The sequence below is a fragment of the Euleptes europaea genome, chromosome 11 (assembly GCF_029931775.1).
Source record: "Euleptes europaea isolate rEulEur1 chromosome 11, rEulEur1.hap1, whole genome shotgun sequence".
In the NCBI taxonomy this organism is placed as follows: Eukaryota; Metazoa; Chordata; class Lepidosauria; order Squamata; family Sphaerodactylidae; genus Euleptes; species Euleptes europaea.
This window is the reverse complement of record NC_079322.1, coordinates 79752111-79779016: the sequence shown is the minus strand read 5'-3', so window position 1 is coordinate 79779016 and position 26906 is coordinate 79752111. Positions and strand designations below refer to the sequence as shown.

Genomic DNA, 26906 nt, shown 5'->3' with positions numbered 1-26906 from the left:
CAATCGTCTCAGACAGTCACAAGTAACAACATATTTGGACAGTAAGTTAAACTTTACCATCGAATACACTGAACTCTTTAATAACGTATTATCGTTGAACACAATATAATGTATTAATTAATTCAAACATTTATACTTTTAAAAAACTAGAAAACTATCGTCTACGGTATGCATAACTACCGTCATGATCTAACGTGGCAGAATAACTTTGTTGTATGTATTTTGTATAAAACCTGGTCTTTCATGTCACTCATTCCAAAGGGGAGAAAAGCGGGTCCCCAAAAATTCCCCCTGTTTCATAGGGAAAAACGGAAAAGGCCCTCCAACTTTTCCACGCGACTCATTTCCAGAGAGAAAAACCTGGTCTTAAAAAGCCGTTCACTGGTTCCAGAAGAGAAAATGCCCCACAGGGTTATTGTTCACTGTTCCCCCAAATGTCCCATGGGGGGGGGAGGCCCCAGAAGTAAGTGGGGGGGGGACAGGGTTTTCCGCGGGATATGATGGCAGCCCAGGGAGCCGCGGGGCTGGGGAGAGAGGGGCCCCGGGGCCCGGGCGGCGGTTCCGCCGGGGTCCCCTCCGGGGGGGGGGAGAGCGAGCGAGCGAGGGGGGGGGCGGCCCTGGGCGGGGGGCCCCGTCGCGAAACACCTGTCCGCCCCCCCCGCAGCCCGGCCGCCTCCAGCGGGCAACGCGGCCCCGGGCGGTCGCCTCCGCAGGGAGGGAGGGAGGGAGGGAGGGAGGGAGGGGGCAAGGCCGCCCCCCCCCCCGCCCCTCTTCTCTCGGGGGGCCCAGGCGGGCAGGCGGGCGGGCAGGGGCGATCCTCCCCCCCCCGTGTCCTGTGCTGCCCGACCGGGGTCGCTCCCGCCCCCCCCCCAGACTCCCGCCTGGAGATGCAGCCGGGAGCGTCAGCGGGGGGGTGGGTGTGGAGGGGACGCCCCGCGGAAGACCCTCCGGGGTCTCCCCGGGCCCCTCGGCCTTTGCGCCTCGCAGGAGCTACGGGGTGGGGGGCGCCTGAAGGGCCCGCCTCCCCCCCCCCGCCCCAGCGCCCCCTGGGCTGGCCCCCACACCCGCCTGCCCGGGGGAGGGGACGATCTGGCCAGCCGCCCCCTCCCCTCCCCGCCCCTCCCCTCCCCGGCCGGCTGCTGCCTCCGCGTCCGAAGAGGCGGGAGGGCGGGTCGGGCTGCGGCGCCCCAGTGCGCGGCGCCCCCCCTCCGCCGCCCCCCCCCAGCCCGCGGAGCCCGTCGGAGCAGGACCGAGGGCCAGCGGGCGGGCGGAGGCCGGAGCTGCGGGGGCCACAGTGCTTCTGAGCACACGCAGAGCGCCCCGCCCCGCCCGGCGGAGGAACGCGCGGAGCCCCCGCCCCGCCCCGCCCCGCCCGGCCCGCGCGCCCCCGCCCCACTCACCCCTGGGCAGCGCAGAAGCGCCGGGCGCGCCCCCGGGGGCCTCCGGCCGAGGGGCAAGGCGCTGCTCCTGCGGGCGCGCAGGCGTGACGGCGCCGCGCGTCCCCGCCGCCCCCGCCACGTGCACGGCGGCCCCGCCCCGGGCAAGCCCCGCCCCGCCGCCGGACCCCCAGGGGGCGGCCCAGGGCCCTCCGCCCCCCTCGCCGGCCCTGTCCACGCGTGCGGGGCCAGGCTCGGGGGCCCCCAACGCTGCGCACGGGCGGCGGGCCTCGGGGCGCCCCCAAAGCCGCCCCCCCCCCGGGCTCAGCAGACCCCTCTCCTCCGTGACCCGGGCAGGGCCGGCTGCAGAAAGGGGCTGGGACTAATAAAAGGCACCTCGACAAAGACAAAGGCAAAGTTCTGCATTTCGGTAGGGGGGGGGAAGCATCATGATAGGATGGGGGAGACTTGTCGGAGCAGTCGTGCGTGTGAAAAGGATCTCGGGGTCTTAGGGGCCCAAACACGGAACGTGAGTCAGCAGTGGGATGCGGTCGCTAAAAAGGCAAACGCAGTCTTGGGCTGCATCGACAGAAGCATCGCGTCCAGATGACCACACGCAGTGATGGTATCGCTTAACTCTGCTCTGGCTAGACCTCAACTAGACTACTGTGTTCACTTTGGGGCACCACAGTTTTGGGCAACACAATAGACAAGCTGGAACGGGTCCAGAGAAGGGCAAAAAGGATAGGGAGGGGTCTGGAGACCAAGTCCTAGGAGGAAAGGTTGAAGGAGCTGGGTATGTTTAGCCGGAAGAGGAGGATAACCATCTTCAAGTACTTGAAGGGCTGTCACAGAGAGGAGGGTGCCGAGTTGTTTTCTGTTGCCCAAGAAGGTCGGACCAGAACCAACGGGTTGAAATTAAATCAAAAGAGTTTCCGTCTAGACATTAGGAAGAATTTTCTAACAGCCAGAGCGGTTCCTCAGTGGAACAGGCATTGTGCAGGGGGTTGGACTTGATGACCCTGGTGGTCCCTTCCAACTCTATGATTCTATGACATTGCGGTGGAGAGGAAACCTCCCCGACCTGGCCGCTTCCAAGCTAGCCAGCACTTCTGGCAAACCCAGCCGTTTGGCAGCCGGCAGTATCATCACCGCATCCTCCTTGCTCTCTGCAGAGGCTGGGACGGGCGGGTGCCCTTCAGCAAGGGTGCTCTGAACAAAGCCCGGCCCTGGCGAGAGGTGCTCAGGAAGCCCAGGGAGATGGCGAGGCCAAAGCTCTCCCTTCTTCCCCAGATGCTCTTCCGTCAGAGACCAGCAAGAGTTCCCAGGGTGTCCGCTGCGGAGAGTCCCAGCTCTTCTTCCCTGGCTCATCCTCCTGCTGCCTCACCTCTCTAGCCTGCACCTGCAGAGACATGAGCAGTGAATGTCCTCCAGCCCCAGGCCTGCGTGCTCTCTCGCTCTCGCTCTCTCTTCTGCTGCTGGCCGGGCTGACCGAGGGGGGGGAGGCACTTGGGGAGGGGAATACTGGAGCCACCCGACTACCTGTCCCTGATCGGTTGTTCACAGTGGCCTAAATGCGAAACCTTCAGGGAAATAAAATAACACGTGAAAGAGCAAACGGCACAGGGTTACACAAAGCCCGCACACCTGCCTTCTCTGTTGTGGCCCCCACCTTGTGAAATGGCCAGCCTGAAGAGGTCAGGAAGGCTCCCCGTCTCCTAGCTCTTGTCAGATAGGCTCTCTGCCGGCCCCGGATAAGAAGATGGTTCCCCCCACGGACAAAATGGAGTTTTTTGTGTACTCCATTCCTCCCCGTTTGCACCCGGTCTCCTGCCCAAGATCTGCACCTCAATGGAGACCCGCCCGAGTAATCGCTGATCTGATACCGGGTCCCGCAAGACAATGCCGGGAGCCTGGGAAGATCAGCCAGTTAACGCACGCGTTTATTTCCTATATGCGTTGTCTTAAGTCTTTACCGGTAGTTAACTTCTGTATTGTTTCTTTGTTTCTAAAACCTAATCAACCCCGTTGTATTTACCCTATATATGTACCGATATTTCCCCATGTCTGTATTCTAGCCTTAAGTCTCTATGACCTGCTGAACTCGCTGACTTTCTGAAATAAACTTGTAACTCGCTGCAACGTCTGAAGTTCCTTTGCAAGAAATGCAACGTGTTGCTGAGGCCTGACAGCTCTCTACAAACTGAATGATTCAAGAGGGCTTTTCTACGCAGACAAAAGGTTTCACCCACCAAGTTACTTGGATAAATTATGGGGGACTGTGGGCTGCCCTACTGGGTACAGTTTGCTGTGGGTTGGATCCTATTGTGTTATTTTGCATCATTTTATGAGTCACATTAACATTTCATGAGCCGGACCAGCTGTGGCTGTCTGGCACATGCAGCCTCTGCGAGCTCAGCTTGAACCAGGCGATGGGCGCATGAAAGCTCACGGGGGCAGATTTTTTTTTATTATTATTGAGATAAGAAAGTATTCTTTTTATTGAGCAAGACAGAAAAAATACAGACATGAAACAATTAACCCTACAATTACCGTGAAGATAAATGCTAAAATTATCACAGTTAATAGGATTGTTTGATCATATTATAGCAAGTAATAGTTTTTAAAAGCAAATCGGGTTTCAGCTAGCTGTCACTGCTTTTTTGGGGATTATCAAAAAGCCCAAGTTATCTCACCTAAGATCTCACTTATTCTTCTTCTGACTTCCAGCCAGAGAAACCTAATTTGCTTGTCACAGGAGTGCATTTTTATAGAAAAATGTCTTATCTTTCTCTAAATCTCATCTATTATAATCATGTATCATATCTAGATAACTGAATGGTTCATAACTAAATATGAGATAATCAACTTAAGTGCAAATGAGCCAGTCAGCAGGTACATAGGAGTTACATCTGATAGAAGAAGAAGACTTGTTGCATGTGTGAACACACAATCTGAGCTCAGCCGTCCCAGGCAAAGCACCATGCCTCCCTTCTGATGCAATTCTTTACTTCCAGTGGAGCGAGAGTTCACAGGTTTCGTTGCCAGGCCTCTTGTGTGCAGGAAGCAACGGCTGGGATTCCAGGGGTGGAGGATGCCCAGGGCCTGCTCCGACACGCACCCTTCCTCCCTCACCGGTTGAGGTCACGCATGCCAGACCAACGGCTGCCAGCTGCCAGGAGGCCCTCCCAGCCCAAACTGACAGTCTTTCTAACTGGCCTGCCTCTGTAACCTCTCCTCTGTTGTCTGCAACCGTGTATCACCTCTGGCTCCTGACATTTATTCTGGAATAGACAAGTTTCCCTACTTTACCTTGTTTTCCCAGAGTCCATGCTAGCAGAGCCAGCCCCCCTTTCCTCCCCACGGCAAGAGGGCTAGTACCTCCACACGCCCCCACCTACCAGCTAAAAACAAAGTGCCCGGGCTCAAGCCATACAGTTGCCAACTCTGGGTTGGGAAATTCCTGGAGATTTGGAGGTGGAACCTGGGGAAGGACCTCCGTGCGGTATAATGCCATAAAGCCCACCCCCAAAACATCCATTTTCTCCAGAGGAATGGATGCCTGTCGTCTGGAGATCAGTTGTTATTCTGGGAGATCTCTTGGCCCCACCCGGAGGTTTACTTAAGTTAAAAAGTTACCTGTGCTGAAACAAGTGAAGACTGAGATAATTAACAGCACGTGGGCTCAGAATAATTAGGATTTAAATGATTTAAAGTGTAAGCCTACCCCTCGGTCCGTGGGTTTCTTGTACGGACGTACCGCCAGAGTGTTGTTTGAGGATCTGTATATGTATATCTCTAGGAAGGGAATTATGTTAGTATCGCTCGTTCCTGGTGTTAAGCCAAGTGTTAAGTAGTCCGATGGTTTCTCTGGTGTTAATTAGCATGTATAAATCATCTATGTAACGTCGATATAGATTGACGTGGTTGGAAAACAGGTCAGATGTGTAAACATGCCTGCTTTCAAAATGAATCATAAAGATATTTGCAATGGAGGGGACACGCCGTCCCATAGCCACTCCTCTTATTTGTAGATAAAAGGTTTCCCTATATCTAAAGAAATTGTTCTCCAAGATGATATCAAGTAATCCCATAAGAAAATGGGTAGGTGGTGTTGGGTCTAGACCGCAGTCTATCTTCTATTATAAGTCTGACCTCTTCCAGAGGGATGTTTGTATATAGAGCTGTCACACAGCAGGGATGAAAAGGAGCTGCCTCTGCTCTGGGTCAGGCTGGGCGGCTCCTCATCCCAAGCCAAACTGGGTGAAAAGTACCTGGCATGAGACACACCCGGGACACAGAGAGGAGCTGGGCGGAGGCTGGCAGGAAGCACACGCAGGAGAACCCTGTGCGTGCAAGAGAGAGGCCAGGCCTCTGCCCCCAACGCTGCTCCAGGAGACATCAGTGGCGATGCGCTGGAGTGGTTTAAGCTTGGGGGGCTGCAGAGGGCAGCCAGTGGGGCTCTGTTGTTGCCGCCTCTGGGTCTGCCTTGGAGCAGCCTAGCTCTGGGGCAGCAGGAAAAGAGGAAGACCCAACAAGTGATGGATTGACTCAAGAAAGGAAGCCACGGCCCTCACGGCCAGACCTGAGCAAGGCTGCCAAAGACTCAGAGGGTGGCCATGAGTCAGAAGCGACTTGACGGCACAGCTCTGGGTACCCGTCAGCCTTGTCTGATCTGCCTCCTTTGCGAGGCAGGTATCGTAACCCCCCAAAAACAGGATAATTCCTCTCTTTGGAGGGATCAGAACAAATGGGACTGCTGACAGGCAGCCCCCTCGCCTAAAACGGCCCCTCATCCGACGGAGGCACAAACCCCGGGGGGGGGGGTAAACTCTGCCGCAGACCTCCGTGCCGAGGCCGCCCTCGTAGACCCGCTGGTGGAACTGTGATGGGCCCCGAGAACCTCAGCTGCACCATCCTGGGCTCATCCGATTTGACAGATGCCGCCACGTGCCAGCAGTGCCCTTCCACTGTTTACACTGGACAGACGGGTCCGGCCTCGGGTTGCCAGCTGGGGGTTGGGAAATTCCCTGGAGATGGGGTGGGGGTGGGGGGACCTTGGGAGGGCAGGGTTTGGGGAAGGGGGAGACTTCAGTGAGGTATGATGCCATCAGATCGGCCTTCCAAAGAAGCCACTTTCTCCAGGGGAACGGACCTCTGCTGCCTGGAGATGCGTTGTGATTCCAGGAGATCTCCAGCCTCCACCTGGAGGTTGGCAACCCCCTGGGACTCATTCCCACCCTTTCTAGAATCAGGGTTCGAAGGGACCCGCAGGGTCATCTAGTCCAACCCCCTGCACAATGCAGGAATTTCACAACCTTAACTCTAACCCCACCCCTCACACACACACCAGTGACCCCCCCCACTCCACGCCCAGAAGAGTACATCAGCCCCTCCCTTGGCCTTGGAGAAGGCCCCCTTGAAAGGCTCCCCCCACCCGCTCCCCAATTCCTTGCACGGGTTTCCCCTTCCGACGTGCTCGTGCAGGCGCGTCCATTCCATCCACCACCCGGAAACAGGCGGCCTTTGAGGCCCGGCTCCGGCGGCATTTCCGGGCGCGAGGGGCGCGGCCGGTGCATGCCGGGAGTCGTAGTCCCGGCCCTGCGGCCGCCTCGCAGCGCCTCTCGGGAGCGCGGCCGGTGCATGCCGGGAGTCGTAGTCCCCGGAGGGGGGACGGCGGGCGGGCGCGGGGGCGCGCGCGCAGGGGCCGGCAGGGGCTGGGGGCGCCCGGAGCCCGCCATGCAGAAATACGAGAAGCTCGAGAAGATCGGCGAGGGTGAGGGGAGGCGCGACCCCAACCCACCTCTCGGGGGGGGAAGGGGGAGAGGGCGGCGGCTGCACTTGCATCCCTTGCGGGGTGGCGGCCCCGCCCCGCCTTGCCCGCAGCAGGAGCAGCGGCTGACGCCCCCCTCCCCCCCTCCCCCCTCCCCCCCTCGCAGGCACCTACGGGACGGTGTTCAAGGCCAAGAACCGGGAGAGCCACGAGATCGTGGCGCTGAAGCGGGTGCGGCTGGACGACGACGACGAGGTGCGGCCCCCGAGCATGTGCAGAGCGCGCCGCGCCCACGGGCCCTGGGGGTGGCGGGGCCCCGCGCCGGCTGGGGTGGGGGGGAGAGAGGGCGTCCCACCTGGGGGGCCCGGGGGGGGCTTTCCTGGCGTCCCCCCCACGCACCCCCCCCTCTTCCTGACTTGCAGGGGGTCCCCAGCTCGGCGCTGCGCGAGATCTGCCTGCTGAAGGAGCTGAAGCACAAGAACATCGTCCGGTGAGACGGGGGCGGGACGGGTGTGGGTGTGGGGGGGACCCCTTTCCCAGCCCCCTTGGGGAGAGTCTGCAGGGCACCACTTGCACAGCCTCAGCAAGCCTGGGCGGGGGGGGGGCGGCTGGCACCTTGCTGCGCAGAGCCGGAGAGGGGCACAGCCCTCCCCTCCCTCCCTCCCTCCCTCCCTCCCTGGGAAAGGGGGACCCTGGCGAGGGAAGGGCGCTGCGGCAGAGCCCCCTCCCCCCCCCCCAGGGCCCACCTAGCCCAGCATCCCCGTCTCACACGGTGGCCAACCAGCTCTGCTGGAGGACCAACGACCTGGGCACAGAAGCCCAGGCCTTCCTCCCGGCACTGGGATTCAGAGGTACACTGCCTCTGGACCTGGAGGTTCCCTTGAGTCACCATGGCTAGTGGCCCCTGGGAGACCTTCCCCCCCCCAGGAATCTGCCGAACCCCCTTTTAAGGACGCCAGTGGGCCATCGCCCGCATCCTCTGGCACGGAAGAAGAAGAAGAAAAACCCATTCCCGTTCTTCTGCCCTGCGCTTATTTCCCAACAACTTCGCTGGGTGCCCCTCAGCTCTAGTATGAGTGGAGGGGGAGAAAAAAGCTCCCTCTTGCCCACTTTCTCCAGCCCCGGCCAGAATGGAATCAGCCTCCTTCTTGTCACATACTGCCCCCCCCCCACAATTCCTCTTTTCGGAACTGGAAAGTTCCCGACTCTCCAGCTTTCGTCCTAGGAAAAGCGTTTCCTCCTCCTCCTCCTCGTCATCCTGGTTGCCGTCTGGGCCCTGTATTCCAAATGAAGCCTCACCATAGATCTGTACAAGGAGGTGACGGCATTGGGCATTTTATTTTCAGTCCCTTTCCTAATCATTCCTAGAGTGGCGTTTGCCCTTTTTCAGCCGTGGGTTGGCATTTTCATCAAACTGTCCGCTGCAACCCAAAGACCTCTTTCAGTCTCAGTTTCAGTCAGTTCTGACCCCATCAGCATGGGTGGGTGGGTGGGTTTTCACTATCCTGAATAATTTGGTATAATCTGCAAATTTGGCCACAACACTGCCAATTTCAAATTATTTATGAATGAAGCAGCACCAGTCTCATTACGGCTCACATCCCTCCACTGCAAGAACTGTTCGTTTAGTCCTACTTCCTGCCACCTAACCGTCTTCTAATCCACAAGAGGGGCCCATCCTGTTTTTCTCTGCTACACTTGGTGAGGGGCCTTGGCAAAAAGAGGCTTGAAAGGCCACGGGTACAAGGGCTGGCATATCGCCACCATCGACCTCCATGCTTGTCCGCTTGCTCCAAGAGGATGGGGAGGCGGGACTTCCCTTGGCAGAGGCCAGGCTGATTTCCTCTTCTCAGGCTTTGATGTGCTTAATAATTCTATCTTTGATTACCATTTCGACTAATTTGCCTGGGACAGACATAAGGCTGACTGGCCTATAATTCCCTAGATCCTCTCTGGAGCCCCTTTTAATTAGAGGCAGAGCATCTGCTTGGCATCTCCAGTTAAAGGGACCAGGCAAGGAGATGATGTGAAAGACCCCTGCCTGAGACCCTGGAGAGCCGCTGCCGGTCTGAGTAAACAATACTGACTTTGATGGACCAAGGAGGGTCTGATTCAGTATAAGGCAGCTTCATGTGTGTTCACGTGTGCCGTGGCCAGCAACATACAGTCACGCACGAAGCTGCCTGAGATGGTCAGCCGGGATGTCCAGGATGGCCAGCCTGTGCAGCGGCGCTCCGGGGTCTCAGGCAGAGAGAGGTCTTTCGCATCGCCCACTACCGGAGCCCTTGGACTGGAGGTGCAGCTGGGGACCCTCGGCAGGCTAAGCAGCGGCCTGGCCACTGAGCCACGCAGCCCGTGGGGAAACTTGAAGCCGCCTTCTGCTGAGCCGGTCAGCCTTGCCTGCTCTGACTAGCAGCGGCTCTCCAGGGACTCCAGCAGAGAGTTTTCACATTCCCTGATCCTGGGGCCGGGCCCAGGACCTTCTGCGTAGCCAGCAGAGGCTCTAAACACAGCGGCCTTCGAGTGAGCTGGACCCTCCTTGGGTCTCTCAAGGGCAATCTTGACTACTCTGGCAGCAGCTCTCCAGGGCCTCAGGCAGGGGTCTTTCACGTCACCTCTCACCGGATTCTTTTAACTGGAGCTGCTGGGGACTGAATCGGCAACCTGCTACTTGCAGAGCAGATGCCCGACCCTTGAGCCACACTCCCATAGGGAGAAAAAGCAGGCAGGCTTTTGTATATGGGGCTGGGGGGCTGGGTGGGAAGGCCTCTGCCTGGGTTCCTGCCAAGGGCCGCATGGGCATGCTTTGCTCTCTCTCCGCCAGGTTGCATGATGTCTTACACAGCGACAAGAAGCTGACTCTGGTCTTTGAATTCTGCGACCAGGTAAGGAGACGGAGGGTAACTGGAGCCCTGGTGAATGGGGGGTGGGGAAGGAGCCCTCCTGCCCAAACAGGTGGCGTCCAGAGGGGGTGGGCAAGTTCCCTTCTGCGCAGGCACAGCGTACTGGCAGGAATCAAAGAATCAGAGTTGGAAGGGACCGCCAGGGTCATCTAGTCCAACCCCCTGCCCAATGCAGGAAATTCACAACTACCTCCCCTCCCTCACCCCAGTGACCCCTACTCCATGCCCAGAAGATGGCCAAGATGCCCTCCCTCTCATCATCTGCCTAAGGTCACAGAATCAGAATTGCTGACAGATGGCCATCTAGCCTCTGCTTAAAAACCTCCAGGGAAGGAGAGCTCACCACCTCCCGAGGAAGCCTGTTCCACTGAGGAACTGCTCTTTTAGAAAATTCTTCCTAATGTCTAGACGGAAACCCTTTTGATTTAATTTCAACCCACTGGTTCTGGTCCGACCGTCTTGAGCAACAGAAAACAATTCGGCACCCTCCTCTATATGACAGCCCTTCCAAATACTTGAAGATGGTTATCATGTCCCCTCTCAGTCTTCTCCTCTCCAGGCTAAACATACCCAGCTCCTTCAGCCTTTCCTCCTAAGACGGTCTCCAGACCCCTCACCATCTTGGTTGCCCTCCTCTGGGGGTTGGCAGCCAGGGGAGCCCCACACTTTGCCTTGCTGCCCTTCCCTCGCCCAGCTGCTTCCCCTCCTCCAGGTCCTTCCTAGCAGAGCTCAGGTCTGGGGGCTCCGGCTGGCCACTGACCCCTCCCTTCCTCCCTCCCTTCCTGCCAGGACCTGAAGAAATACTTTGACAGCTGCAACGGAGACCTGGACCCCGAGATTGTGAAGGTGAGGGGGGCGGCCTGTGGCTGCCTCGGGGGCCGCTGGAGAGATACCGGCCTGGGGGCCTGATGCCTCCTGTCCTCTCCCTCCCCAGTCGTTCATGTACCAGCTGCTGAAAGGCCTGGGATTCTGCCACAGTAGGAACGTCCTGCACCGCGACCTGAAGCCCCAGAACCTGCTGATCAACCGCGTGAGTGCCCCCCCCTTTCGTCCCTCTTCTCGACCTGCCTGAGAGCCAGGAGAGGGGGGCTTCCAAAGTGGGTGGACAGAGCCCCTCTCCAAAGGCTCCTGGGTAAACTTAGCAGTGTCAGGAACGGGCAGAGCCTCGGAGTTCGGGGAGGGTCCTTGCAGGGGCCCCCAGGTGGGCAGGTGGCACTGCTTCACTCAGGGTGCTGAAACGCAGGGCAGGCCATGAATGCTTCCTAGGGAAAAAGACCGTATCTTTCCCCTGAAGCTGGGGGTGGCTTCAGTCATTTATCTGAGGGTTGGGCGGGGGGACAGTGCTGTGGTGCTCCGGTGCTTCACGAACCACCTGTGGTTTCCTTTCCCTGCAGAACGGGGAGCTGAAGCTGGCTGACTTTGGGCTGGCCCGGGCCTTTGGGATCCCCGTACGCTGCTACTCAGCTGAGGTGAGCACGGCCGGCAGGAGGCACCAGAGAGACTGAGGCGCACGGGGGGGGGGGCGAGGAGGAGCCATCCCAGCAGCACTTACTGGGTTGGGGGAGCCCCCCCCATTGCTGCTGGCGTCCCTGCCCCAAGAGCAGAGAGCTCAGGAAGACACCAGCCGTACCTCCTGCTGAGTTGCAGCCTCGCTCCCTCCCTCCCCGCCACCCGCACAGCTTTGCATTCACTTGCGTGCTTTGTTTGGGGGTCAGAATTGGGAGTAGGTGCAGGATGAGGGAGGGGCTGTGTAATGTTTGGATGCCTTCTGGGTCTCTGGGGATGAAGCCTCCAGAGCGTTAGATGCAGGGCTGGGGGAAGGGTGGCGGCCCTGTGGGGTCTTTCTCAATGAGGGCTAGAAACCAAAGGAAAGCTGCAGCTCCTCCGATAAGGTGGCAGCAGCAGAACCCAAACGTGGTCATGAGGGGCACGAACTTCCTGGCCCCTCTCCCTCTCTCTGTGCCACAGCAGTGTTGGGCCTTGGGGCGCGGCAGGGGCCCTCCAAAGTGGCCTCTGTGCCAGTGACGGCCGTGGGTTTCCACTGAAGCCGCTCTGCCGAGGACTGCAGGCTCAGCCTGGTGTGCCTCTCGGGGGCTGGCGCTCCTTCCGGAGCTGGGGGAGGCCTTCCCGTGATGGCCCTGCCCTCTCCCCGCAGGTGGTGACGCTCTGGTACCGCCCGCCAGACGTCCTCTTTGGTGCCAAACTCTACTCCACTTCCATCGACATGTGGTCTGCCGGCTGCATCTTTGCCGGTAAGGATGGCCCCTGAGGATGCCCTGGAGGCGGGGTGGGTGGGTGCCTGGTGGCACAGCCATAGGCAGGGGGCTGGCCAAGCTCTCTCACCTCCTCCCTCCCCTCCACCCACCCAGAGCTGGCCAACGCTGGACGGCCCCTGTTCCCGGGAAACGACGTCGATGACCAGCTGAAGAGAATTTTCCGATATCCTTGGCTGCGGGCATGGCGACCGGGGGGTGGGGTGGGGGGAGTACTGCAGTTGGCTGATCCCACCCAGGGGGCCCCTGGCCTGGCTGGCCCCCTCTCAGAAGCTAAGCAGGGTCGGCCCTGGATAGTCCTGGGATGGGGGACCCCCCAAGGAAGTCCAGAGTCACTACACAGAGGCAGGCAATGGCCAACCACCTCCTTTGAAGACCCCATGAGGGGTCACCGTGAGAGGTGGGCTGTGATTGGAGGGCATTTCCATCCTCCACCCCCCACCCCGCCCCGGGAGCGAAGTGTTGTGCTGGACAGGGGTGTGTGTGGGGGGGTGTCCACCTGCTATACCAGGGAAGGAGGCTGAGATCTGCTGTCCTCTGAGCCTTGACTCTCCCACGCTGCTGGGGACCCCAACTGAGGAGCAGTGGCCAGGAATGACCAAACTCCCAGACTACAAGGTACGGCAGCCTGGCCCTGAAAGAGGAGGGGCCGCAAGGCAGTGTTGTGCGCGGACGGGGGGCAAATGGGGGCTTCCTCACTTTCTGGGGGTGCACAATGGGGGTGATCAAGGGTGGGGGTGAGATTTTTCGGTGCCAAGACAGGAGGCAGCAGATGCTCCCTCTCAGGAGAGGGCACTTCCTGCCTGGCATCTCACCCGCCGTCCTCCCACAGCCGTACCCCATGTACCCTGCCACCACATCGCTGGTCAACGTGGTGCCCAAGCTCAACACGACAGGCCGGGACCTACTTCAAGTGAGTGCGCCCCCTCCGCCCCCCCCATCTGCCCCTCTCTTCTCTAGCACCCTCCCCAGGCGGTCCGTATCGGCCGCCTAAAGGGGATCTTGATGTGGCTTTTCTGCCTTCCCTTCCTGTCCTGGGGGGGTGGATAGAGAGCCTTAGCCCCCACCCCCCTGCTTGGCCTTCTGTGGCCCCCTACGCCTTCAGGGGCTGCAAAAACGACCCAGCAGAGGGGGCCCCGTGGCAGAGAGAGGAGCCGCTGGGGTCTGCGTGGCCAAGGCGGTGAGACCCTCCCATCAGGGCCACAATGAGGCAGGGGGAGTCACCTCCAGCCCTCCTCCCATCCCTTGCCGGGGGAGCCTCTGCTAAGCACCCCTCCCCGGTTTTGTTCCTCTAGAACCTGCTGAAGTGCAACCCGGTGCATCGGATTTCGGCAGAGGAGGCGCTCCAACATCCTTACTTCACAGACTTCTGCCCCCCCTAAGCCCTCCCCCCCTGGAGGCAGCTGCAGGGCCGGGCGTGGCTCAGAGGCTCCCCCCTCACTGACTGGATGGGGGGGGTGTTTTGAAGCTGCCCCTCGGATGGGACCAGCCGGAAGGGGAGCCTGAGGGGACCCGGGGCAGGGAGCGGGGTTTTCGGCTTGCCCCCTCCCTCTGCCCTGCTGCTCCACTTCCCAGCCGCTGCCCCCCCCCCCTCACCTCTTGCAAGCATGTTCAGTATCTGGCTGTGCCTCGGTTGGGGTTGGGGGTGGGGAGGAGGGACACGGGTGGGGACTGTTGTGAATATTTGTGAATTCTATAAAATGCTTCTTGGACCTCCACCGGCCCCTCCCGTTTCTGCTGTTTGCCCCCATGTGGGACTGTTCCCCACCCCCACCCAGGGGAGTTGAGGGGGGGAACATCTGTGTTCCTTTACTGCACATGTGACGGTCGCTCAGAAGGGGTCCCTGTTCTCCTTGCTTTGTCCCCCCAAACGGGAGGCTGTATGCATGTGTGTGTGGGGGAGGGTCTGTTGTGAGCAAGAGGACAACTCTGAGCAGAGAGGTTAGAGGGGTGGGCCTACTTTTCTCCCCCCACCCCCATATCCCAACAGCACCTTCCCGTTGTTGTGGAACAGGCACTCCTCTGCCTGCCTCCCTTTGCCCAGCGGGGGTTGCGGGGGGGGGGGGAGACACGAGGCAGTAAAGTACCCAAGAAGCTCTTTAATGCTGCACAGGGACAGAAGGGCAGTCAGTGTGTGTGGTGGGGGGGTCACAAAATTGGGGGGGACACAGATGAAGCAGTAGTGCGCTCATGCATAGAGCCCGGCTTGGCAGAGAGGCATGCGGAGCTGACAGCAGCCCGGGGGCTCTAGGGGGGTGTCTGCATCTTTCGTTCAGAGTCCCCTGGGGTCCTTCCCCCGGGGCTCCCCTTGAGCGGCAGATAGAAACCTCTTCTTCCTGAGAGTGGAGCCAGGAGGGGTCCAGTCCGGTCCGTGGGTCACGGTAGGAGGTCCCATAATTACCACCTAGTGCTAAGTGTCCAACTAGGCCAGATTTAGTCAGATCCTGCAGTGCTGGGCAGCATCTGTTGCCCCCCCCCCCCCCGGCGCTGTAGAGAGGGCGCAGGGGCTCTGGATGAAGCTGTTCCGGGGATGCCAGCGAAGCTGGAATTGGGGGGGGGGGAGCTAACCCCCTCGCTTGCTGTCTTTGTGCTGTCAGTTCAGTTTTCTTCCTGCTCAGGGAGGTGGGGGCAGCTGCTGGGGCCAGCCAGACCCCTCCTTCTCGATGGGGGACTGGTCCTGGAGGCTGTCACTGGCCCCCTTGGCTAGTCAGTGGGGGGGGGAGCCGGATGCCCCTTCAGCAGGCAAATTCCTCGCAGTAGCCTAGAGTCGCGTGACAAGGAAGCGCGTTCGGGGTGTCTCCACCGCTGTCCGAGAAGCTGCGCCGTGTGGGGCAGGCGTTCTAGGGATGAAGAGGGGGGGTGAGCAAGGAGGAGGGGCGTACGGGTGGGTTTTCATTTGCCCTCTGAGTGTTGGCTTAACCCCCTCTCCCCGTCCCAGCCCCTCCTGGTTCAACAGCAACGCCCGGTGGTCGTGAGCAGTGGGGGGGCGGCTGGACGGTGCAGCACAAATCTGCCTCTGGCATGAGTGGTTGTATCAAGCACACTGGAGCCCAGGGGTGGGTGAGGGTGGGGTCCCTTGCGGGGGGGGGAGAGTTGTTCCCCCAGGGGCCGTCCAGCTTCTCCTTGCAATGATCCGTCATTGATTGGTGCGGGAGGGGGGGGGAGGCCAGAAACCAGACCTTTGCTGCTCCACCAGACCCCAAATACTGGGTGGGGAGTGTTGGTGGGGCCGAGTGGGGACAGCCCCTGCAGATGTGAGCAGTGAGGGATATTAACCCCTCCCTTTCCACTGAGCCCCCACAGGTCCCTGCTGTCTAACCACTCCCCCCCACCCCCACCCCCCGTGCCCATGTGAGGAGTGTGGCTGGCAAGGATGTGGCCAGGGTGGGGGGGGCCTCCAGAGTCACCCAGCCTGCCCTCCTTGGAAGAGCAGGAGGGCTTCTGCCCTCGGAAGGGAAGGGGGGCACAGCAAGCCCCCCCCATCTCATATGCAGACCAGCTGCACCCTTAGTCTCCTGGATTTTTGCTCAGGTATGCAGATGGAGCTGGGCTAAGAGAGCCAGAGTTTCCACTGGCTGCAACTCTGGATGATGCCTCAGGCACAAACCCAGCACTGGCTCGTGCGGAGAGGAGAGACCCCTTGGCTGGAGGTCTGGCCGTGGGAACAAGGGGGGGCTGTAGCCTGCCTGCCCTGTGGGATGTGCAGTCTCCAAGGGCTGACCTTTGGCCTTCAGGGCGCATTCCTGCCTCCCACGATGGGTCCTCGGCGCCCTCCCGTGGCCAGGACTGGCTCTCTGCTTTCTGCCGCATCCGCCTGACCAGACTGGAGGGGCCTGGGAGGGCCCTGCGGCTGAAGCCAGAGAGCCCGGCCGCCCTGGGGGCCCACCATCCCCCTCCCCGGGAGAAGAGCTACCTGGCTGTCTGGGGTGGGGGCCCATCGGGGCTCCGCAGGCCTTCCGGGTACTCCTGGCGCAGAGATGCAAAGGGGGGAGATGCAGAGAGAAACAAAGATGAGGTGGGTTGTGGGGCAGCAAATGGTCCCAATGCAGAGGGGCTGGAGCCAGCGGGGAGCCCACCCCACCCACCATCAAGGGCGGGGAAGAGAAAGGAAGGGGAAACGATCCCCCGAGCGCCTGGAGCCCCCTCCAGCCCAGGAGAGGGAGAGGCACAGAGCTCCCGCTCGGCCTCTGCTTTCTGCGTCCTCCCCCACAATGCCCCCATGCACTTGGAAGGGCAGAGAAGTGCAGGAAGAGGGAGACCTTTGCAGTCCGGCTGAGAATGGGGGGGGGGGCTGCTGGTGTCTCCCACTGTGCCACACTGGGTGCCCCCTGCCAACCCCCCTCCTCCAGAGGCTTCCAGTCCTTGGCTTCCCACCCTCCCTGGCTTCAAAGCCCCTGCCCCTTTACCAGGTTGTCGCTGTCCCCTGCCTGCTTCCTGCCCTGGTAGAAGCCGAGCAGTTTCTCCCGCAGCACCTGGCAGGAGGCAGAGACGAAAGCAGAGGGCATTGGGCTGGGCTCAGCTGGGCTCTGAGCATGCGCAGAGTGTTTCTTTGATGCCCTTAAGTGCCCCCCAGCTACACTGGGGGAGCAGAGGGAGGTTTCAGCCTCAGCAGCTCTCCACTTGGGGTAACCTGCATTGGGGCCCAGGCCCTGCTGCCCATGGAGCGGAGTTTAGTGCTGCCTTGCCCAAACCCTGCCAGCCACTTGAGCTCTGCCCACCCGCTAATCCTCGAGCGGTGTGCCCGGCAAAGGCCTCGGCTGGTCACCCTCTCCTCCCCTTTGGGTTCTGGGGGTGGGGGGCCTTAGCAGCTTTTGCTGTGGCATTCCTCTGACCGGCCCCCTCCTCCCCACCCCAGACTGGTCACCCTCCCTGAAGAGCTCCTGCTTCGTGCCCCCAACCCAGAGGCCAGGCAAAGGGGCACTGCCGGCACGGGAAGGTCCCCCTTCCTTCTGGGCCCTCCCACCCCCCCCCAAGGGTGGCCCCGGCCTGGCCCACTCACCTCGTACAGGTAATCGAAGATCTCCAGGATGGTGAGCAGGCTGGCCCCGATGAACAGCCCCATCTGGCCCCCGATGTCCCCTGGAGAGGCACAAGCAGAGCTGAAGAAGGGCGTCTGAACTGCCCCCCATAGCAGACATCGGCTCTCCCCGCAACAGGGGAGAGCGGGGTCAGGGGAGGATAAATGTCAGCCGGCCCATCCCTTGGCAGGCCCTCCCTCCTACCCCCCCCCCCCCGCGTGGGGACATAGCCCCCAGCCCCACAAAGGCCGCTCTGCTCAGCCACATCTATGCCCCCAGCCCCGACTCTGCTGTTCAGTTCCTTGCTGGGCAGAGGGTGCTGAGGGGAGCAGAAGGCAGCCCACCTCAACCCTTCTGAGCCCCTTCAGGGTCCCTGAGCAGCCCGCCCCCCACAGGAAGACCACCAGCACAAAGCCCTTGTGGCCGCCTGAGGCGAAGGACTCTGCCGGCAGCCGCACATTCGCCTGGCCTTCCTGCGGGTGGCCCCAGAAAGCCCCTGTGGTTTGCATAAAAGGAAAGGCCCTGCTGAAGAGACGAGGGTCCGTCAGGGCGGCCCGGCAGCTTTCCAGGGGTTGTGCCCCCTGCTTAGCTGTTCAGTGACCACACGGAGGCCAAACGCAGGCGGGGAGGGGGTGCATGAGAAAGGTGGGAATAATATCCACGGAGCCAGCCTGGTTCTCAGACTCTCCGGAAAAGGCAGGATCCGTTTGGCAGCTCCGAGCCTCAACGGGAGCGGATGGCCAGGTCAGAACAGCCACAGAACCAGCTGAGCCCGACGGGAGCCAGAGCCAAGCAGAGGGATTCTGTGGCACTGCCAGCCTTGCGGGGAGCCGCTGGCCCAGCCTGGTCTTAAGAACGGAGTCTGCCCCGCTGCGGGCCCCTTGCCCGCCCGCCCGCTCACCTAACAGGCCTGCCACCTCGTAGGCCGCCTTCTGCTCGATGGTCTCGTAGCTGAGGGCTTCAAAGAAGATGTCCAGCACCAGGAGGTTCTCCCTGAGCAGGGGGGCAGAGAGAAAGAGGCTTTGCGACTCTGGGGAGTGGGGGGCTATCATGGGTGGCAGGGCCCCCCAGCAATGCCCAGGGAAGCTGAGGGCAAGCAGGGCTCTGCGCAGACAGCATCGGGGGCAGGGAGAGGGAGAGGGTCAAGCTGGCAGGGGGCTTCTGCATATCGGGGGGGGGAGGGAGGCTCACATGATGTACTGTTCGCTGCGGTTATATTTCTTGGCCAGGTATTTTGCAGAGGCCTTGCTGGGGATCTTCACCACGGAGAGCTCCTTGCTGAAGCGCACTGTCTCGCAGGGCGTCTGGCACATGCAGTACTTGTCGTCCTTCTCGACCAGGAAATCTGGGCACAAAACACGGGTGGTGGCGGCGGGGGGTGGGGTGTACTGTTGGCTGATGGAAGCTGGGAGGCCCTTGCAAACCCTCCCCCCCCCCTGCAGGACTGGCTCTCATCCAGGCCAGGCCAGGGCGGCCATTTCCTGGTCCCCCAGGTTGTTGCCCCTCAGCCAGCTTTCTCCAGAGAGGGGGCCAAAAGAAACGGTGGGGAGGGGGAGGCCGGACTCACTCAGTGCAGGATCAGCACATTCCTTGTACTGTTCTGGGGTGCAGATGTTGGCGTTACCTGGGCGCAAGGAATACTGAGTCAGACAAGTCAGCACACAGCAGGGAGCTGCCCCCCCAAACTCCGTGCTGGCGCCCACCTACACCACCAATCCCCCCCCAGGGCCATCTGAAGATCTGCACACACACCCTGGCGAGCCTTGCATGGGGGAAAGCCCTCCTTCCCCCAACCAGTGGGCTGGCGCACGCCATCGCTGGCACAGGAGGCACCATTTGCAGGATGCCAGGAAGCGGGTCTACTTGCAAAGCAATTGCCCTGCTATGCCCTGGCAGGAGGGTCAGCCCCCCCCTAGCTGTGTTACTTCAAAGCGAGTGCAGAGAATTTTTAAGCTGTGAAGAACAAGGGGCTGGAGGGGGGGCATGAGAACCAGAGAGGAGGGGGTTGCCGGCACACCCCCCCATCTTTCCCCTGCTGCTGCTGCTTGCGGAGGAGGGACCACAGCGCTCTCTTGTGGCCAAGGGCTGCAGTGACGGAGCAGGGCCCGCTCTGCACAAGGAACCCCCCTTCTCCCCAAGGACCCAACACTCCCTCCCTCCCCCCCCCCCGGACCTGGCATGTGCATCATGCGGCAATTGCAGTTCTCAGCCAGGTAGCGGGTCTCGCAGTCAATGCGGCAGGCGGCCAGGCTGTAGTTGGAGAAGAAGGCGGACTCGATGGGCCCAGATTTGCAGTCGCCCCACGGGGGTGGGAGGTAGAGGAGCTGAGGAAGAGGCAGTCAAGGAAACAGCGCTGGAGGACGGCTGGCTCCCTGCCAGCCCCGGGGAGCAGGGCTCTGGCTGAAGCCCCAAACTCCCCACCCCCTACCCCCGAGCCACAGGTGTGGTGCTTTGGAGGCTCCCCTCCCCACGCCCCTCAGTCCCACAGGCAGGCTGTTCGGCCCTGCTGCCTTGAGCATCTGCACCAGGCCTGGCCCCACACGGCCAGGAGAGGGGAGGCCGTGCGCGGGCCTCAGGGCCTGTGTGTAAGAGGCTGTGCTTGTGTGTGTGTCTGTGTGTGTGGGAAAGGGAGGCTGCCTGTGTGTCAGAGAGGGGCATCCGTTTTCCAGAAGGAGGTGGGCGAGGCCTTGCCATCCTCTTGGCTCCCACTGGCACTGCACCTGCAGAGGGGGTGCCCGGCTGGGAAGGGCGAAAGCATCCGGGTCGGTCGGCCGGGAGGCTGGATACCCGCTGCTGCTGGCAAGAGACGAATGTCTGGAAGCCAGGGGCCACGCCAAAGCCCAGCTGGTCGATGGACGGGGGCTCCTCCTGGCTGTGGAGCTGCGCCTTCACCCCCGCCTCAAAGGATGTCTCCTCTGCAACACAGATGAAGAGGAGGGGGTGGGGGCAGAGCCATGTGTGCAGAGTGAGGGTAAGGGGGCAACCCCCCTGCTGGGAAGGCCATAGGGGGAGGAGTCTGCTCTGCCTCTGCTGCCCTGCAGCACAGAGCCCCACGGAAGCAGGCAGAGGCGCGTGTGGGAATCTGGCGCTGTGGGGCAGGTGAGGTGTGACCAACTCTCCCCAAAGCAGCCTGCTCCACCCACACCGTGAAAGGCAGGGGGCCAGCAGACTGCCCAGCTTCCAACTGCAGGGGGGCCTTGTTGAGTGCCCCCTCCCTACAATGCAGACCCTACAACACCCTCATAAATTGATTTTTAAATGCATTTCTATCTTGCCGGTTGCCCACTATGGAATTCAACACAGTATACGGTGCAGGGTGTGTGGTCCCAAGAGACCCCCTCCAGAGCCGGTCCTGCTTCGCTTCAATGGGGCTGCATCAGGAGCCCCCAGTCATACCCAGGGACCAAGTCCTCCCCCGCCATGAGAGGACGCCCCCCTGTTTGACAGTCCTGCCCCCCAGCAAGCCTGACCCTCCACCCCACTCACCTGTGTCACCCCAGACGGGCAGGTACTCGTCCTGTTGGATGTTCAGCATCAGCTCCAGGCCGTTGCCCGTGCCGCCTTTGACTGTGGTCAGGAGCTCGTGGCCAGGAGCCCCAGAGTTGAACGTGTAGCACTTGCCCAAGCGGGTGAAGATCTGTGGGGAGGGGGGGAGAGAGAGGGGCATGAGGCACCTGCAATACTGTGCTGAGCACATGGGGAGGGAGCCCTGGCTCTGGCAGAGCAGTGCACTTCCCTTCGCCTCCTCTTTTTGCATGCAGTGCAGCAAAAGCAGCACTTTGCACATGCACAACCTCGAAGAGCCACCTGCTGGGGCCAGGAGCACAAGCCCCTGTCAGGGCCACCACTGGGGCCTCAGGAGCTGCCTTCTGTGAGCCAGGCTCAATTGGCTACACCTGCCCATGGCTCTCCGGGGTCTTTCCTGGGCCTGTTGCCAGAATGATACCCACATAAGCCTTTCCATCCAATCCAATGCCACATAGGCGGGTGTGAGCTTTCAAAATCCCCAGAACTCCAGTTCAGGCTGGACGGTACAACAACGAAAATGTTTAAAGAGTTTGGCCAAAGGTGAGAACTTGAGCCATGCGTTATACTGAGCTATGGAGCATTTTTTTTATTGCCCGCAAAACCATGTTGGGGCAGACTGGCCCTTTGCCAGCAGAGCCCAGAGGTCCAGGACAGAGCCAGCTAAAGGGTCCCAGCCCCCCTCCCCCCAGGGGAAGCCCCCCAGAGTGTCCAGGAAAAGCTTTGCTTGCATGAAGGAAAAAACACAGACCTTCTAGTGCTCCTCATGTGTGTCTGTGGTGTGTGTGTGTGCTTTTTGAGCAGGGGGGTTTCAGGGATGCATCTCCCTTCCATTCCATAGGCATCATTTTGGGGGTGGCATTTTGCTTCTCCAGGCAGCTCTCTCAAGGCCGTTCCCAGGCCTTGCTGCTCCCTGCTCTTTCCCGGCAAAGAAGCGGCAAGGAGCTGGCCCGGGAGCCCCTCTGAGATGTTCAGGTACCCCCCCTCTGAAACAAACTGTGGCGAGTCATGTGGCCTCAAAGCCCCCCTTCCCTTTATTTGGACCCAGCTCACTATTCCAACAAGAAGGAAACGTGGGAGGGGACCCGAGGAGCCAGCGCGGAAGAGGAACAGAGAATGCCACGAGGAGCTCAGGAAGACAAAGGAAATGCGTTGAGCAGCAAATTTGGACCAGGTGGCCAGTTTGGCCCCTGCCAGCTCCAGGATTCAATTATTCCTTCCATGAGACAGCAGGAGCGACAGGTTAAGCCAGGCGCGGTGCCAAGAAGGAGCTGCAGTCCCTGCCCCACCCCAACCGCTTGGACTCTCCGGTGAGCCACCCTCTTCCGAAATGGGGCCAGTTCATGAGGCAGCCGAGAGCCCCCCAGCCTCTTCCTCAAGGCCCCGTTGATTGTGATGCTCAGAGGAGGGGGGGGCGACTTCCAGACAGGCTGGCCTGGCCCCGGACTCAGAGGCTGCCTGCCTGCCTGCCTGAGCCAAAGTGGAGGGGCGCTTGGTGGCTTCGGCACTGCCCCAGAGCTCTGTGGAAGGGGGCCACGGCCCCTTGCCCCATAGGGTTGGTGCATTGGGTGAAGCAGCCAGGTCAGCGGGATGCCCCTCGGCACAAGTGTAGCTGGCTCATCACAGGAGACGTCGGGGGAAACCAAGAAGAGAATCGATCTTCTGGGAACTGGAGCTGGGCAGCAAAGTGACCCGCAGGAGTGCTGAGTGGCACAGACTGGGGTGGGGGATCAGTCCTGTCCCCACCTTCACACTCCAGCCAGGCCCTGTGCTAGCTGGGTGGCATCCTGCTCCCACTGCGGGGAGAGAAACCCAACCCAAAACTGAACTGGAAACATGGGAGGTTCAGGGTAACACCATAAAAAGGAATTAAACAAAATATATCTGTAATCCAGCAGTGCACTTAAATACACATGGTGCATTTACATTGTTCTACTGGATTAATCTGTGGTACTTCAAGGAACTGCAAGGGGTGTGTCGTGTACTGAAAAGTCTGTGACTTGTATGGCCCAGAAGTCTGTTCTGTTTTTTATGTGTTTTGAAATGCACTGTTGGATGAAAGATATACTCTGTTTAATTCCCTTCTTATAGCGTCCCCCCTTCACCTCCCAGGTTCCCACACAGATGAAGCCGCCTTCTTCTGAATCAGAACATCCGACCATCGGGATCAGTCCACTCGGACTGGCAGCGGCTCTCCAGGGTCTCAGGTAGAGGACCGTCTTTCCTTCCACCTGGTCCTTTCCACTGGAGATACTGGAGATTGAACCTGGGGCCTTCTGCTAGCCAAGCAGATGCTCCGCCACCGAGCCACGGCCCCCTCCCCTAAATGGAGGAAGAGTGCCCATCAATGTCCGGCCCCTTCCTTGTCCTGAGCACAGAGTTCAAGGCCAGCTGCTGGGGCAGCCCAGAAGGGGAGATCGTGGCTGCCGTTCTGATTCTGGCTGGGTTTGGTTGGGAAGGCCTCCAGGAAGCCACGCCTGCCACTACCTGGGTCGCCCAGGTGCTGCCAGGGGAATTCAGCCACAACAATGAGGCAGAGCACAGGTTTCCGTTGCTCAGAACCTCAAGCATATCCTCACGACAACCCTGGAAGGCAGGCTGCTGTTCTCATCAGCGCCACGTGCCAGAGGGAGGGAATTCTTGCTGCCAACTTGAATCCAGAGAGAGAGGCCGGAAAAGGCCCTGCGGCTTTCCTGTCTCAGGATTCTGCAGAATTATGGAGCAACACTGACCCCCACCCATATGGGGCTGTGGCTAGAGGAACAGATCAGGCCTGGGGGGGGCAGGCTCAAGAGACTCTCTGGGTGAGCCTAAGCCGGTCACTCTCTCGCAGCCTAACCTACCTCACAGGGTTGTTGGAAGGATAAATGGAGGAGAGGAGACCCGCATGCAGCCCTCAACAAAAGAGCAGGTCAAACCCCAACCAACGAGAGAAGGAGAGGCATGAAGCCTCGTGGGGGGGGTATCAACGGCTGAGTGGAAATTTGGGCCAGGGGTTCTCAGGACACCGCCGGAGTTCGACTGGGGAGTTACAGGTTCAAATCCCCTCCCTGGGTGGCCGTGACCCAGCTCCTCCCTTTCAGCCTTGCCATCTCCTCAAGAGTTGCTGTGCAGGAAAATGCGACCAATCCCCTCCCTACGCTCCCCCCGAGCCACGGAGGAGCGACCATGGGGCCCCCTGCTCAGACACCCTCTGGCCAGCCTGCGCCCTGGACAGGGACCTTGGGCCAAGGGGGGGTCTCAATGCAACCAGCAGGTGTGTGTGTGTGTGTGGGGAACCGACACCTGCTCTCTCCCAGCTCCAGTGGCTCTCCCTCCCGGCTGCCCCCCTGCTCTGGGCTGGACTAGGTGGCCTTTGGGGAGAAGCCCAGTTCTGGGGTGCTCTGGAATGGGTTCTCCCCCAAACTTATGTAAGGCTCTTTCAGCAAGGGGGTCTCCCTGGCGTGCCCTCAACAGTGCCAGCTCACCATCCCCCCCATTATCTCAAGGGCTGGGGTCAGGTGCTGCCAACTTGGCATCAGGCCTGGGCTGGAGGCCAGTCTGGCTCACGCGCTTGATGCTGCTCCTCTGGCAGTAACCGGAGCGGCCTTGGGGACCAGGCAGGGGTGGGGGGAGCAGGAGGAAGAGTGCTCTGTGCCCGCTGCAGGCACGAAACCTGAGAGGCTGGGGGGGGGCAGGCTGCTGGCCCCTTCTCTGGAAGCCCCTACTCCCCCCAAACCCAGGAGAGCGACCGCAGGAGGGGAAGGGGGTTCTGTCTGCTGCCTCATCCTTCTGTATCTCCATGAGCTAGTTTGGAGTAACTCCGCCCCCCCCTCGTTGACATTCCACCCACAAGCACGCAGTGCGTCTAAGGGTGGGGGACCTCCCCCCCCCCCAGGCAGCAGAGACACAAGAGACTCTGTGCTTGTCGGCCCCATCTCTGCCCCCAAGGGCCTTACCTCCCCTGAACTCCCATTCACACTTCTGTGAAGGGATGGATACACACCCTCTCTGCTGTTCCTACCGGGGCTGAGCCCGGCTCCCTTCCTGGCCTGTCCAGTCTGGACTGACTCTGGATTTCATGGGAGCACGAACACCTGAGGCCCTGGAATGGGACCCAGGGTCTTGGAACTCCGGCCCCCTCCTTACATCAGCCAACGCTGGGGGTGGCTGTGGCCAAGGCTTGAGGGTTGCGGCCAGAGGGCTGGCGGAGTGCCCACAGGCTAGTGGGGCAGGCCGGTGTGTGGCAGGAGGGATGGCAAAGAGGGTCTCTCTGAAGGCCACACTCCTTGCCTGCCGAGGAGGAGACCGTAAGATTGGTGGCGGCCGCCAGTCCATGGCTCAGGGAGCCAGGGGCACGGCCACGGGGGTGGGGGGACTCACAGTGGTGAAGTTCTCGGGGCCGCATTCCCGGGTGCGGAAGCGGCAGTCCAGCAGCATGCCCTCCAGGTCGTGGCCGGTGCGCTGGAAGAAATCCAGCATGTTAAAGCTGCGGGTGGGGAAGAAGCCCGGTGGGCTGGCCTCCGTGTCCCGCCAGCCCAGGGCTCGCAGGTAGTCGGGGTAGTCGGGCGGCTCCACTCCGAGCAGCTCCTGGCCCAGCCAGTGCAGGTCGTTGCGGGTCAGCCGGGAGCGGCGGACGCGGTTGTAGTTGCACAGGGTGACTGCCGGGAAGACCAGCAGCTTGCCCTCTTCCTCATCCAGCGTGGTGACGTGGTGATACTCGAGGTAGTACTGGACCCGTTCGCCCACCTGGTACAGGAAGATGCCCACCGCAGCCAGGACGGCCCCGGCCCAAGCCAAGCGGCGCAGCGTGAAGCGCCCTGGCAAGAAGATGTGGCCAATGCCATGGAGCGTGCAGCTGCTGGCAAAGCTGACGATGTCAGAGGCCCTGGGCGAAGCCTCCTCCGCCAGGGCCTTCTCCGGCTGCCACCCAGCCTCCTCCATGGTCCTCCCAAGATGCAGGGATGCTTTCTGCCTGCTGGACCAGGAGCCCAGCCCAGCGGGTGGATTGCGTTTCAGGACCGGGAGTGAAGGGCAGGGCAGAGGCAGCCCGGCGGCAGCTAATCCTGGGACGAGAGGGAAGGGCTGGGCCAGGTGACCAAGGAGGCCTGGCTGCCTGCCTGCCCGGGGGTGGGGCGGGGAGAATGGGAGGAGAGGCCAGGCACAGCCATGCGCTGGGTCTGCGGGACAGAAGCCTGACACCCGGATGCCAACCGTGCTCCCCGGCCCCCACCTGCCTCCCTGCTGGCTGGCACTCCTGTCTGACGCCTCCCACCCGTCTGCCCCCTTTCCCAGCTCCCTTCTGTTCCCCCCTCCTGAGCCCTCTTCTCCCTCCCTTCCCTTTGCCGCCTTCCTGGCTCCTTTTCCGAATTGCTGCCCTGCACCCTTACTCCACCCCACTGCTCCAGCTGGGGCTGGAGGGCAGAGCCCTGCTCCAGCTGCCTCCCGCCAAGTCTGGGCAGAAGCTGCACTTTAAAGGCCCCCCTGGGGGGGCAAAGCTCATTGTTGGGCTCCGCTCAAGCCCTGTGTTGGGCGCCCTTGAAACTGATTTGCCGCAACAACCCCTCTTCCACCATCGGAAAGGAAGGGGGGCAGCAGGAACCCAACCCAAAAGGCAAAGCAACAACCACAACCAGGAGGAGAGGGGGGGAATTTACGCTCCCCAACCCCAATTAGGCAAACCCACCAAACCTCCCTTCTCCGCCACATTCAGACGCCAGCTCCCGCACTGCACAGCATTATGGGCTAGCCCACTGTCAGCTTGGCCTGCATTCCCTGGCAGGAGGCTCTGCTCTCAAAAAGACTGGCAGGAGGTTACTAAGGCCACCCACCCTAATTTATTTCAACAGGATAAATGCTAGGAAGCTCCGGCCATTCTGCCATGACCTGGACGAAGGCTTGTCCCCTTCGAAAGAGGAAGCCCCCTCCATCGCTCCACCCTGGACGTTTCATTCAACTGAAACGGCATTGAAAATTGTGAGAGAGGGGTGGGGGCTGGTAAAAAAATCCCACTTCTGCTCCAAAAGTAAGTGCCAATATATTTTTCCCCACTCCAGGAG

At 60.7% G+C, this 26906-nt stretch overlaps 3 protein-coding genes across 3 annotated transcripts in view; 2 read left to right on the top strand and 1 right to left on the bottom strand.

Annotated features, from left to right (window-relative positions):
• Positions 1–22341, top strand: part of TMUB1 (transmembrane and ubiquitin like domain containing 1) — a 70377-nt gene extending 48036 nt beyond the window's left edge. The window contains exon 3 of the mRNA XM_056857786.1: positions 22327–22341. The gene's annotated coding sequence lies outside the window, so the exon portion shown is untranslated. The remainder of the gene's footprint in view (positions 1–22326) is intronic.
• Positions 7079–13707, top strand: CDK5 (cyclin dependent kinase 5). Its single transcript, XM_056857785.1, has 12 exons — positions 7079–7152; positions 7316–7404; positions 7572–7639; positions 9974–10034; positions 10842–10898; positions 10987–11082; positions 11447–11521; positions 12208–12304; positions 12422–12491; positions 12883–12943; positions 13158–13238; positions 13621–13707. The coding sequence occupies exons 1-12, from the start codon at positions 7116–7118 to the stop codon at positions 13705–13707; spliced, it is 879 nt and encodes a 292-aa protein (XP_056713763.1). The 5' UTR covers positions 7079–7115.
• On the bottom strand, positions 16711–25791 carry ASIC3 (acid sensing ion channel subunit 3). Its single transcript, XM_056857194.1, has 9 exons — positions 25231–25791; positions 20830–20980; positions 20131–20258; positions 19517–19667; positions 18911–18967; positions 18535–18688; positions 18245–18336; positions 17325–17404; positions 16711–16797 (listed from the first exon to the last, which is right to left on the bottom strand). Exons 1-9 carry the CDS (start codon positions 25789–25791, stop codon positions 16711–16713), a joined length of 1461 nt encoding a protein of 486 aa, XP_056713172.1.
• Positions 25792–26906: the final 1115 nt, after the last annotated feature.